The sequence below is a fragment of the Aedes aegypti genome, chromosome 2, assembly GCF_002204515.2.
Source record: "Aedes aegypti strain LVP_AGWG chromosome 2, AaegL5.0 Primary Assembly, whole genome shotgun sequence".
NCBI lineage: Eukaryota > Metazoa > Arthropoda > Insecta > Diptera > Culicidae > Aedes > Aedes aegypti.
In genome coordinates, this window is record NC_035108.1 from 76,859,979 (window position 1) to 76,874,756 (window position 14,778).

At 35.8% G+C, this 14,778-nt stretch overlaps 1 protein-coding gene across 1 annotated transcript; it reads left to right on the forward strand.

Moving 5' to 3' along the window:
* Positions 1-3,977: 3,977 nt before the first annotated feature.
* Positions 3,978-6,324, forward strand: LOC5568895 (fatty acyl-CoA reductase wat). Its single transcript, XM_001658167.2, has 3 exons — positions 3,978-4,726; positions 4,790-5,388; positions 5,454-6,324. Exons 1-3 carry the CDS (start codon positions 4,605-4,607, stop codon positions 6,266-6,268), a joined length of 1,536 nt encoding a protein of 511 aa, XP_001658217.2. The 5' UTR covers positions 3,978-4,604; the 3' UTR covers positions 6,269-6,324.
* The last annotated feature ends 8,454 nt before the right edge of the window (positions 6,325-14,778 follow it).

The following is a 14,778-nucleotide window of genomic DNA, read 5'->3' on the forward strand; positions in this document are numbered from 1 at the left end:
ATCTCCAATTGATCCAAATTGAGACCGAAGAATTGTAAATTGTTAACTAGCTCTGGAACACATAATGTGTGCGTATGTACTATTCACGAAAATGTTGATTTGATAATCCATAGTTTAAAGAAATATAATTTACTGCATGATTTAAATTTTTTTACTGATAATTTATTATGTGAAACAAAAACAGTGGATTGCACCTTACGTTGTTGTGAAAAATGTTCAGATTCTACTACCTTTGAACGAAGCTTGTTATCAGAAATCGAAGAGAATGGCATTGACGAATTACAATTTGAACAGTGGGTCACAACCGACAGGTGTGATATTGAAACTTTTTTAAAGCAGTCTGATGAATTTGTATCATATTTTACTCGTAAATTGGAGAAACTAATACCTCATGATTTCATCAAAAAAGAGCAAGCTACATTTTTAAATAACATAAAAAACAATTTGATAGAAGGTGAATTTGTGGTAATTTGTGATTTTTCGGAAAGCTACACATTCATTCTTCAAGATGAAGTTCAAAGCCATCATTGGATTGCTCAGCAAGCTACTTTGCATCCGTTTGTAATATATTATCGTCAAGATGGCAAAATCAATCATTTAAGTTTTGTTGTAATTTTAGAAGATTTGCGCCACGATTCTGTATCTGTCAACTTATTCATATCTAAAATGATAGATTTTTTGCGATTGGATCACAAATTAACTGTCAACAAGATATATTTTAAGTCTGACGGAGCTGCATCACAGTATAAAAATAGGAAGAACTTTTCAACTCTTTGGCAATTTAAAATCAAATATGATATAGAAGTTGAATGGCATTTTTTTGCAACATCACATGGAAAAGGGCCATGCGATGCCATAGGAGGGACACTAAAACGTATGGCTACCAGAGCCAGTCTTGCCAAAGAACGTGAACATCCGATAAAAAAATGCTAAGGAACTATATGATTGGGCTCAAAATCGGAAAGAAGAGCAGCTTACACAAATCTTCTTTTGTTATTCAACTACTGAGGAATATGATATCATTGCACAAGAACTTAGCCAACTATTTTCAAGTGCAAAAACAGTTCAAGGCACTCAGAAATATCACTCGTTTATCCCTATCTCTGAAACACAAATTGAAGTTTGACAATTTTCGAGCTGTGACGATAACAAGAAAGTAGTTGATATAATTAAGAAATAAAATTGCAGTATCAGTATATATATATATATATATATATATATATATATATATATATATATATATATATATATATATATATATATATATATATATATCTATATATATATATATATATATATATATATATATATATATATATATATATATATATATATATATATATATATATATATATATATATATATATATATATATATATAAAACAAAAAAAAACAAAAATAAACAAACTTCTTCTCCATGGTTGTACGATCATGCCGCGATGAGAGGGCTTTACCCATTAGCCGGGCTTAGCCCTGGGGACCAAAGGTACACCGTTGTGATAGAATCACATTTTTAATGCCACGTTTAGATTTACCGTGTATATCTCGGAAGTGATGCATCTCAGCTAAATTTTACTTGATTATTTTTCGATAGAAATTTTTCATTTTTAAAAATATATAGTTATTTTTCTGTACTCAAAAAAAAAAAAAACGCACCAAAAATATCGTTTTACATATATTCGTTTTATTTATTTTTTTTAAATAATTTATTTTTTATCCAAAAATTTTCCGTTTTGAGGCATTGTGCAAGAAATTACAAACAATATGCTGCAAAACATATCCAAAAATTAAAAACATCAATTTTGCGGTTTTTAAGAACAATGAACTTAAAATTTTCATTTGAAAATTTCGTTTATATTTTTTTTACCGTGCATACTTTTTTAAATACTTTAGCATATAGGTTTAGATCAAACAATAAACAATTAAGCTACGATTCACTCAATCAAAATAAAATATTTCTGGAATGGAGAAACACGAAATATGTTTGAAAAAAGCCTATTTTACTTTTTTATTTAAAAATTTTATATAAATATGAGTATATCTCGAAATTGATGCAACCTAGAAAAAATTTACCTAAGTACTTTTCGATTGCAATTTTTCTGTACTTTCAAATAATCACATAAAAATTATTGTTTTCTTTTATTTCGATTTTTTTTCAAATTCTGTAATTTTTTAAAAAATCATAACTTTTTTGTCCATAATTCTTCCATTTTGAAACATTGTGCAATAAATCACATAAGTTGTCCCCTTAAACATATAAACATATAAAAAAAAATCAAAACTGCGTTTCTGGAGAAAATCGATTTTAAAATTTTGTTTTTGAAATAAAAAATAATCTGTACCTTTTTTTTACCATGCATATTTTTCTCCATATAGTTCTATGCAATACCTACAACTTTGTAGAAGATCTCAAATCGATCGGACAAACCGTTTTCGAGTTACAGTTTTTTTTTTAAAGATTTGCTATGCTTTTTCCGATACGCCCTTCTCAAAAATAAGGCGAGGTTCGAAATGGCGGTCTGAAGGTGCAAAATGGCATTTTTGGTCATAAAGAATCTGTATGCAAATTTTCGGGCGATTCAAAAATACAAAAATTAAAATAAAAAAAAAAACGTCATGTTCGGTGGAATTTCTCACTTACCATGTTGGACTTGAGTTAGCCCAGAATAGCTTATATTTGTATGAACCTAGCACATCTTTGTATTTATTTTTCTGTTCGTAAGGAAAATCTTTTTGAGAGTGTATGCAACATTGGTGTTAAAGCATTTGCCTGCTTTTAGGCGCATATCGTTTCGCTGTAAAACCAAAGATAAAATTATTTCTATTATGGAAGAGAGCATGATGGCAAGTGGAAGTGGCAATTCAAGATCGTATTTGCCTTCTTCAATCTCTCTATCAAGGTAGATGTACCAGTATTCACCACCCTGAGGAAAATTATTTATATCAACCATCAAGAGACGTTTGAATACACCCAAACCTAACTTTACGTAACAGGTTTATACGTAAATTCCATATACGTAAACTCCATTTACCTAAATTCCCTTTACGTAAATTCCATTAACATAATATTACGTAAATTGAGTTCCAATGTATTTTAGGTCACGCAGATTTAGTTGAAATTTGTGCTAAGTCAAGGGAGCATCTTGGTGGCTATATCCTCGGTGGGTTTGTTCACAAAATTGATAACATCAAAAATGACCATTGTTGATACCCACGCACCCCATCGTAACGCTTTTTGTATGAATATTTTTCAAATTTCTTATGGTCTGTAACATCTTCAGGACACCCACCAACCCCTCAGCGTTATTGAATTAGTGATTGGGCCCCTTGATGATCTAAGGTATGTCTTCTGGGATTCACGAACTTCTTGGAGCATAGGTTTTCAGATTTACCTATAAAGGTAATCAGTGCTCATCGGGAGCTTTATCAATATAACTCATGTTCACGTGACATCAAACAACCGAGACTTATTGTGTTTTTAGTTCACCGTCTATATAAGGTTGTCTAAGTACTTCTTTGAATTTAGGACTTTCAATATACACGCATAACCAGTGACCTTTCTGAATTTAATAGATAAGGTTTACACGCAAACAGGCTCAACCAAATATGTGCTATCGAGATTCGCAGTCAACCGCTGTCAACATTTATCCAAAAACGGTTTTGAGTGAAGGTCTTCATATCTACACGCTCAACCAGAGGGTTTCTATGGTTATCCAAGAATGAAGTAAGGTGTAAAAAAGTTAGATTTTAAAGATTTTTTTCCATTATTTTCTTCGCAAATTTTTAGGTACTTGTGATTGTTGTCACATCTTTTCAAAGTGATTCAATGAACTCTACTAAACGATTTATGATTATATGTGTCATTAAACAATAAATAATCCGTAGTGGCGAATTAAGGAAGTTAAAAAAAATTGCGTGTCATGATGACTTCAAAAATAACTACCCTTCTGGTTCAGGATGCTTGCCACTCTCCAACCCATAGTATATTGGGAATCACGAGCGGTTTCGTAGCCATGTGTACCGTAATCGGCATCCAGGGGCTAACTGTTGAATTTGTCCCAATGAATGCGATCATAACTAACCACGTTTCTAATCATTTGTCAGTGACGTTTTTTGTAACCCAACTAAGTGCATCTTAATTAAAAATAGAAGAAGGCGAAACGTATGACTTGTGCAATACAACAACTTTTCGGTCTGGCCTTAAACAGTAGCGTGCTTTCGTTATAACGGATTCTAGATAATTGTATTCTAAACTATGAGCTACTTGACATTGACATAATAGTATTTATGTCACTAGTAAAATCACGTTTGGCAAGGACAAGCCGTTTCTGTGATTTTTTTTTTCTTCGAAAATAGAGACAACTGAATCGAACACCACCATACGTTTCCAAATTTCAAAGAGGAAAGTCCAAAAGCAATCAACGGCTTGACCCAACCAGTTGATTTTATATGCAGAAGCCAAAATTAATGTTCGTAATGCATGCATGAAATGGAAATAAGTTGTGCGTTCCGTTGGTTTTTCGTTTCGCCTTCGAGACAGACAAGACGGTAGGTCAGTCGTTGGTCTACACAGCACTCACCGAGTCACATTCAGTGCCCGAGGGATGGATCTTAAAGAGTTTGAAGCGTACCGGTCTCCCATGAAGGACTTCTACCGGGATAAGATAGTGTTTCTTACTGGTGGGACTGGATTTTTAGGGAAGTTGTATATCGAGAAGTTGATACGGTAAGAAGTTTGGATATGAAGTCTTGTTCTGAAGTATGCTAAACGCGGGATCGTTGATTTCAGATGTGGCGTGTCGGAGATCTTGCTGCTTTCGAGAGCGAAGAAGGGCAAAACGCCAATGGAGAGGTTGACGAGTATACTAAGCTCCGAGCCGGTTTTCACGAGATACCAAGAGGATCCGGAGTTGTACCATCAGAAGCTGAAGATCATTGACGGGGACGTGAGCAAACATCAACTGGCGATTAGCAATGATGATCTTTCCTACATCATCAACAGTGCAAACATCTTTCTTCATGCCGCTGCAGATGTGAGATTTGATGAATCGCTGAAGGAATCAGTTGAAACCAATATCCGAGGCACCAGCGAGATATTGAAGATCGCTGAACAAGCGAAAGCTCTGGATGTGTTCATCTATGTGTCGACGGCGTTTTCGCAGTGTAATCGCGATAGTATCGAGGAGAGGTTCTATCCGGCTAAGTTCGATCCATATAAGTTGATCGAGCTGGTTGAGAATCAGGCGGATGAAGTCAGCTTTGAGGTAATGGGGAAGAAAATCATCGAACAGTGGCCCAATACGTATGCGTTTACGAAATCTCTGGCAGAGGAGGTCGTTCGGCGCTATACCGACAAAATGCCCATAGCTGTCATTCGACCATCGATTGGTAAGTCTTCGTTCTTCTCTCATCGATCAATTGATTCTAAAAGAGAAAATCCTTTACCTTTTCAGTTACTACAACCTACAGCGACCCGATCCCCGGTTGGACGGACAACATTTACGGCTTCAATGGAGTTGTGGTTGGAGCGGCATCCGGAACCCTCCGGATCTTCCACATCAACAACGACTACCGGGCGGACATAATCCCGGCGGACATGGTCATCAATGCAACTTTGGCGGTCGCCTGGTATGCAGCCAATCATCGCGAAGAAACCAATATCGTTAACTGTACGGTTGCCGATCATCCGCTCACTTGGGGAATGGTTCGAGACGAGCAGCTCAAGTGGCAAAACAAGATCCCCTTTTTGGGGGGCCTGTGGATAACCACGTACAACACGACCAGGTACTATTACATTTCGGAGTTTCTGAAAATCTTCTACCACATCATACCGGCCATATTCTTCGATCTGGCTCTCAAGCTGAACAGTCAAAAGCCTCGAGTGCTCAAGTTGTATCGGAAAGTGCATAAATTCTCGGACGTCTTGCGGTTTTTTACCAACAACGAGTGGGACTTCCGAAACGACCAATTCCACAAAGTGATAGGCCATATGACTGAAGAGGATCGGAAGTTTTTCCCGTGCGAAATCGGAAACATCGAATGGAAGGAGTTTTTGGCTCAGAACATCATGGGTCTGCGGATGTACATAATGAAGGAAAAATGGGACAATCTGGAGCAGGCCAAGAAACAGTACTACCGGCGGTCCATGGCTCATGTGGTGATCTTGGTGGTTTGGTATTTGCTGGTGTGCTATGTGGTGTACAACTTACTGCAAGTAGCTGGGCTGATTGACGTGGCTAAGGGTTGGATGATGGAGTACAGGAAATAGTTTGATGTAATATGGTTTGCGATCCAAATAAACTATGGGCAATAAGTATGCTTGCACATAAATTTTGCTGCAGTCAACATCCTTTCGATTGAAGTAATTTCCTGTTAAGAACTAATCCATCACAATCATACAAAGCAAAGCCATGCTGAAGGTGGTTCGATTCCCGATCGGTCCAGAATCTTTTCGTGATGAAAATTTCCTTGACTTCTCTGGGCATAGAGTATAATCGTACCTGCCACATAATATAAGTATGAATGCGAAAATGGCAACTTTGGCAAAGAAAGCTCTTAGTTAATAACTGTGGAAGTGCTCATAAGAACACTAAGCTGAGAAGCAGACTCTGTCCCAATGAGGACGTAATACCAAGAAGAAGAAGAGGAACTAATCCTTCTTATGCCAGCATTATAGTTTCAACACAAAAAACTAGTTGAATCGCTATTAATTTATATGTTTTGGCTGTCCACTACGTTTTGATACGTTTCCGATTTTTTTGTTTTGCATATTTTCATGATCCTTATCGTATGTGATTATTGGACATTTTTCAATTCTGAAAATATTCCGATGTTCCTTTGGGACTGGCACGTAATCATGAGGTACCGTAAAACGGGGTAACTTTGATAGTTTTTTTTTTCGAAGAAATCTTGAATATTTATGCATGCTGTTTCAAAGAATTATAATTTATATTTTTAAAACAAGTACTGGTATACTAACTATTGATTGCAGTTGATAGATTGCCAGATGATTTATTCTGAATGAATATATTATTTTTCATATATTCGAAAGTCGGTTTTCTGTTTTAGGGTAACTTTGATAATAGGGTATAAATCGAACAAAATTGAATGAATTATGGAACATTTATAGGATTTTGCATACCAGGCGTTTAACGCTATATGGAAATTTCTGACTTAGATTACAAAAAGACGGATTTCACGCCAACTCGACACGCGATAGGCAGCACCCCTTCCGAATTCAATGAAACTTTCTGGATGTCAAAAGTATGTGAAACTAAGATACTTTGCATATTTTGTATTTTCAAAATCGGTCAAAGTTTTTTTTTACTTTTTTTATAAACTTGTATAACTCGAAAACGGTAAGACCTACAAAAAAGTGTATGGGGGACTGTCGTGAAATTTCCTGACGTTTTAGAAAAAAATATTGAAAAAATAAAAAAAAACATTTTCTACACCGAAAAAACAATGATTCAAAACTTTAAAGTCGATTTAAAAAAACGGCCATTTCAGATTTTGATCATCCTTTAGCAAAAAGTTTTGTAATTAAATTTACTAAAAGTCGTCCATACATTGCAAATTGGGCATATTTTAGTGAAAAAAGTTTTTCTAACAACATTTTTTTTAAGTTCAAAATTTTTTTTTATTTTTTTTTATTTCGCTTTAAATAGTCTAGTATGCTCATATTTTGAAGTGATAAATGAGTTTTAATCACAAAATAGATTATATTTGTTTTATTGGGAGTAGTTAAAAGAAATAAAACGGAATTATACAGAGTTTTTTTTTTAATTAAATACAATTGATCTCGCACCAAACCGCTCATGAGAAAATGAATCTAACAATCCGATGGGTTTTTAATGGCTGGAAACATATCACAATAATATTTTATTTCTTATTTGGTCAAAGCTAATCTTAACAGGTGTCTGGAAAGGGTCAATATTATGCTTATAAAAAAAGTCGTGGTTTTATTTTTATCATGCATCATTATTTTTATTATTGCTATATATCCTAAAACGTAGTATCTGCACATGAATATTTACATTATTTTTGGGCTTTACTGAATAAATTGAATATTTTTGGTTCATCCTCTGAATTGGTATACCGTTTGGCTGCAATTTGTGTATCACTAATAGGCATTAAACAATGATATTTTTGGGTACCAGGGACAGTTTTAACCTTATCAAACAATTCCATCAATTCCTCTGACATTTTAACATACTGTTCATTAGATATATAACAGAAATTTAATTTGGTAATACATGTATCAGTTTGTTTCACTGCCCAGTCGAATAGTTCTCGCGGAGTTGCGATTGTGTTTGCTCTTTTTGCCATTCGCTTGAGAGTGCCACCAATAGCGTCACAGGGGCCTTTGCCGTGGGATGTGGCAAAAAAGTGCCATTCTGCTTCCAATCCATATATTTTCTTGAAATTACATAAGCTGGCAATTTTTTTTTATAATGAGCTGCAGCTCCATCTGACATAAAAATAACTTTTGAGAAATTTATTTTTTGTTTAACAAAATTTATCAATTTTGAAATAAATAGCTGAACTGCTACTGTATCATGGGTCAACACTTCTGATATTATAATGAAACTAACGTTTTCCAATTTATTATCTTTTTTATGGTAAATCTCGAATGGGTGTATCGTTGCTTGGGAATCATTCCAGTGATATCCTTGAGCAGCGTTTTGTATGATAAAACTATAATTTTCAGAAAAGTCGCTAATTACCAGTATTTCACCTTGTTTTAAGGAGTTTTTTTTTGTTTCGTAGAAAAGAAGACTGTTCTTTGCAAATAAAATCATGACTTATTAGCTTATGAACTTTCTCCACGAAATACGTAACAAATTCTTCTACAGGCTTTATTATAGTTTCTAAATTACAGCGATCGGTGGTGAGCCATTGCTGAAAAACTACATCTTCTTTGTCGCTTTCCTCTAAAAGCGAGATTAGTTCTCCTGTAATATTTTCTTTGGAATTACACTTTTCACATTCTCGAAAAAAAAAACAATCAGTCGTTCTTACTAAAACATCGCATAACAGTTTTTCACAAATTTCTGCCTGAGAGGCAATTTCTAAACTGTTAAGCATTAATTTAACATTTTCGTGGTATGTGCACACACATACATTCTGAATTCCTGTGCTATCGAGAAGCCTACAATGTTTAGGCCTCAACATAGTAAACAAAGTAAAACCAATTTCTACATTTTGGCATCTTTCTTCAAAAATCATGTATGCCTTCTTAAGAGACATCATCAATAGACGCTTTTGAACTTGTTCTTTACTACCATTTCGATACTCAGAAACGAAGTCATTGGCTCCTGGCATAGGCCTACTAATATCATCACTATCAAAGAAATCAATAACAACCTGTTCATCTGTTTCACTAATTCCATGCCCACTTCGAGCCCTTGTGGTACATAGAATGCCCTGTTCATTCACAAGTTGTTTCACTTGTCTTACCATGTAAATTGGTGCCTCGAACTCCTCGACAATTTTGTTGATCGACCACGACTTAGGAAGAACCGATAATATTTTCAACTGGTCATTTCTGTCAATACCAGGTGAGTTGAATTTTTCTTTCAACTGATTGATGATTTCCTCGATTGCCTCCACCTTGTCGACGTCCATTGCATCCATACCTAGTATGTCATGACGTACAGCTTTGGTGATCTCCACTGACTTTTTAATTCGATAGTCCAAGCTCCTCAATGTTTCTCGACGAGATTGGGGATAAATTCAAAGTTTCAATAATACTGTTGAATTTTTCCACGTTGTAGGGGCCTAGTAATTCATCCGCTGATGGGACGGATGGCAAAGATGAACAGGACGGGACTGCTTCTGAAATATACAATAATGTCGAATTAATATATTGATATGGGTTCTATGTAAACAATCATTGTCGTTTAATGTGCTGCACAGTAAATTTATCTTACCTAGCATTTCATTGGAGGCCTGACCGCTTGTTGGTGATTGTGGATTTTGATTCACTTCGCCTCCACCCGAACGTCGTTTTTTCTTAGGCGGACTTCTGTGGAGCCTGATTACTAAGCGACATGACTCACAAATATGCAAAGTTTCATCAAGCTGATGACTATATCCCACGGTGTGCTGGAACACACATATTATCGGACTTGCATGAACCTCCGATCTTTTTTCACTAAAAGTTAGCCTTGGTAGTCAAAAAAAGCTTGCTGAATATTAAAAAATCTTTCATCGGCAAAAAATTGAAAAAAGACGATTTTTGTATTTTTACCCTTTTTTCATGTATGAGTTCATAGGAGAATATTAGAGATACACTAATATGATGACTTTTAACGATTTAATGACCAATTTGACATGCCATATCCTTAACATGAATGAATTCTTAGATTTAAGCATCATTTCCTACATACACTGACATAATATGACCAGCCCATGGTGGTATGCCGTATTTTATATAATGGAAATTTCACTTTTCACTTCAGAAAAGCTCATACGAACGCTTTGTATTCTTCTTTCTGAATCAAATCAGTAATATTTACGTATGTGGTATAGTTTTCTAATCAGAATAGGAATTCCCAGAAATTGATACACATGGCAGTATAAGCTGTATTCATGTGCTTATACGCGCAAACTTCTTGAAAGCGGGTTCACTATAACATGATTAACAGTGAATGGCTTATATAGCCTTAAGGTGGTCTCAAGCTCATCGTGATACAAGTTTTGTGCAGTCAATAATCTACTCATATGCAATGCGCACATTATATTTGGGATTTGAAGTGCCTGATTTTGAGTAAAAGGGCTGGATTACTTCGGATAAATGTGTCGACGGTAACAAATCGATCCAACGTAATCCAGCCCTTTTATTCATGACTTCGCACTTATGGAGGGCACATTTTGCGAAATAGACACAACAATTTCAATAACCAACATGGACACATAAATTTTATTATCGTAAAACAAGGTATCTTTGAAAATGCGGGTAACTTTGATAGTGCGGGATCCGCAACGTACACTAAACAAAATAACCAAAATTATGTTATTCAGTTAAGCAAAACGAATACGAAACTAAGGAGTATCAGTGTGACACTTCACCTCTGAGCTGTTTTCGTGCCAATCAAGAGTGTGTGAGGCTTTATATTCGAATATTAAAAAATGATGAGATTTTGGTACTTTCAAAACGCTTACAAACAATCTGTTTTAATATCACTATTTCATGAAACTATAATGAATTCGGTACGTATGCTTGATGGCCTAGCTATAGTAGAACATGAATCCGGTATCAAACCTCATAGCGAAAAACAGTTTTACAATTTGGAATCATTTTTGTAATCAAAGTCACAAATTCCCATATAACATTAAAAACCCAGAGGTATGCAACGCCTCATGTACTTTAAGGGATTCAGTCGATTTATACTCATTCATGTTCCAAAAATGATTGATTTATGGTGAATTCAATGTCGAAGCATGATTATCGATAGATATCTATTCAGAGATATTTTTTATACCCATTATTATCAACATAAAATAGTGTTTATCATGTTTGTTTTGACTGAAAACCCTTTCAAAGATGTTTTTTGTTCAATAAATTCTGTACTTTAATTGATAAAATCTAATCCAGTTTCTCTATTAACATTCTCCAATCCAATTCAAACTGTGATGATGTCAAACAATAGTTTGTTTTGGATTTTCATGTGCTTATCTACTCATTATCAATGTTACCCCATTACCAAAAAACTGACTTTCGATTATATGAAAAACTATAGATTCATTAAGATCGAACCGTTATGCAATCTCTCATGTATAATCGATAACTAACAAACCAGTGCTTGTTTTACAAATAAAAAAAAATCGATTTTCTCTCAAAAAACTATTAAAGTTACCCCGTGTTATGGTTTGTATTTAGTTTTAAGTATATGAAGGTAACTAAGGATATGTTAATGATGTGAGGTTTTAGCAAACGCACCCAACCAGCGGCTGCAAGATTTTCTTTTCAAATATATATTATATAATATTTGAAAAGTTACTCATACAAGGAATATCTTTCAATCAAAACAAATGTGAATAACAAGATCAGTTAGAGTGAACATACCATACAAAATTGAAACAGTACATTGCCCTATATAATTGTATGGCGGTTTATTTTAATGGTTGCATGTAATTATACAATTGTCTGTTATCTTAAAAAAGCTTCATGTCAATAACGAACTCCAATAATTTCAATTATTCAGTAGAATAGGAAACATTGATTGAAACTTGATAAGTTGTAGTATGTTTACCTTAATAAATTTATGTAAAAATGGCTGGTCACATTGTTGTGTGTAGGTAGAAATTATGCTCAATTTGAAACGTCTTGTATTCGATTCGTGATCTAGGTATATCAAATAAGTCTTTGAGCTACTGCAATGCATCAACATTAGTGTAACTCTAATATTCTCCTATGAACTTATATATGAGAGAAGGGTAAAAATACAAAAATCGACTTTTTTTCAATTTTTTGCCGATGAAAGATTTTTTAATATTCCGCAAGCTTTTCTTGACTATCAAGGCTAACTTTTAGTGAAAAAAGATCGGAGGTTCATGCAAGTTCGATAATATGTGTGTTCCAGCACACCGTGCGGGTGAAGACGCATGGCCAGGCTTGGGAACTGTGACCACTATTCACCACAGTTCATCGATTCTGCCAGTCAACCAAAATACAAAGCAGCAGCAGCATCAATACCATCAGGCATTGCGCTGCCAACGGTTCACATACTGCTTGAATGTTTTTGTCTCTCCACTATGATCGTTTTCAGGCAGCCATATCGAGGTGAATGATTGAAAAAAATGTTAAATAATTCAATCGCTAATGCTTCGCTTTTATTTTCAACTAATTGAAATCTATTAGCGCAAATAGCAAGAACACAATCATTCCGTTGCGATACATATATTGGATTTTGATGGTCGTGTAGAAAAATGTGAATGTTGAGGTGGTAAATGTTTGCTACAGTACATTTCCCATCCCTGCGCATGGCCCCATCGATGCAGATATGCTTGAAGCAGCCGTGTCCTGACAGGAACTGAATCAGGTGGAAGTTCACTTATCCTGTTTACTCAGGCCGATAGATTTAGGATGAACCTGTGGGTCCACCTTCCTTTCTCGGAGGCATCCAGCGAACGAATTCGAGTCAACTTGTCTAGTTTCTATTCGCTGATTGACTGTTTAACGATAAACTTGCGACGATCGACGCGCCACCATATTTCATAAAACGGAGGTTATTAGAACTAACTTGGAGGTGATGATTTGGAGGTTATTTGGCAATTTGGAGGTTAAAATCACCTCCAAACACTAGCGATTTTGCGGTGGGATGTTGACGTTTGATCACGAATAGCAGTCGATGTCTTCGCACAGGATGGTGCAGATCGGGTTCATCCCAGCGATTACACATGCCGCCTCGGACGATATAGTCAAGTACGCGCTCACCACTCGCATGGTGATGAGTTGAAACGCGCTGTTTGTCTTATCCCGATTCCGCTTGGTCTGTAGCGCCGCACCCTAGACTGGCGCACCGTATCTTAGTAGCGATGTCGATACGCCAGCCAGAAGACGCCTCTTACTGCTTCTAGGACCACCTATGTTGGGCACAATTCTCGTGAGCACATTGCTCGCTTTCGCCGCCTTCTCGCATACATTATCGACGTACAGTCGGGTCTCCTATTAAACGCATTCCTATAACGTGCACTCCTATAAGACACACCAGAACGTTATAGGAGGGCTTATGGGATTTCATCACTTTGGGGGCATAAGAATGCAAAATTTTGTAACATATGATATCTCTAGATACTGATGTTTTGGAAGGTTGGTGTCTTCGGAAGAGTTGTTCAGTAGCTCAAGGGCTGACATGCGGTGGCCATTCTGATATGGAATCACGCCACCAGGCGGCGCTAGTGGGCATGGAATATTTGTTTTGCGCATACCTCAGTTGTCTGACCACTTAGAAAGATGGAGTCTTCGACAAAGTTGCTCAGTATCATAAGGGCTAACAATATTTGAGCCGAAAGTTTCGAAATTTTGTCACTATGCGGCGCTAGTCAGCAAAGAATTTTTGATTTGCGGATAGCTCAGCAGCCTGACCACTTAGAAACATGGCGTCTTCGGCAAAGTTACTCAGTATCACAAGGACTAACAATATTTGAGTCGAAAGTTTCGAAATTTTGCCAGAAGGCGGCGCTAGTGAGCAAATAATTTTCGTTTTGCGGATAGCTCAGTTGCCTGACCACTTAGAAAAATGGCGTCTTCGGCAAAATTGCTCACCCCAGCAACACACATGTTATAATTGTGTATTATCAACTGATATATGACCAAAACTAGTCATAAATAAGTTGATAATACTCAATTATAACATGTGTGTTGCTCGGGCAGTATCACAAGGGCTAACATTATTTGAGCCGAAAATCTCGAAATTTTGCCAGAAGGCGGCGCTAGTGAGCATGGGATTTTTGTTTTGCGGAAGGCTCAGTAGCCTGACCACTTAGAAAGATGGCGTCTTCGGTAAAGTTGCACAAGGGCTAACATTATTTGAGCCTAAAGTTTCGAGATTATGCCGCCATACGGCGCTAGTGAGCATTGAATTTTTGATTTGCGAATAGCTCAGTAGCCTGATCATTTAGAAAAAAGACGTCTTCGGAAAAGTTGTTCAGTACCACAAGGGCTAGTTTCTAGATTTTATATATATGTACGTAGAAATCGGGAGAAAAAGTTTTTTTTTATAGGATTGAATTATCGTTATGGAAAAGAAGGTTTATATTTAAAAAATATTA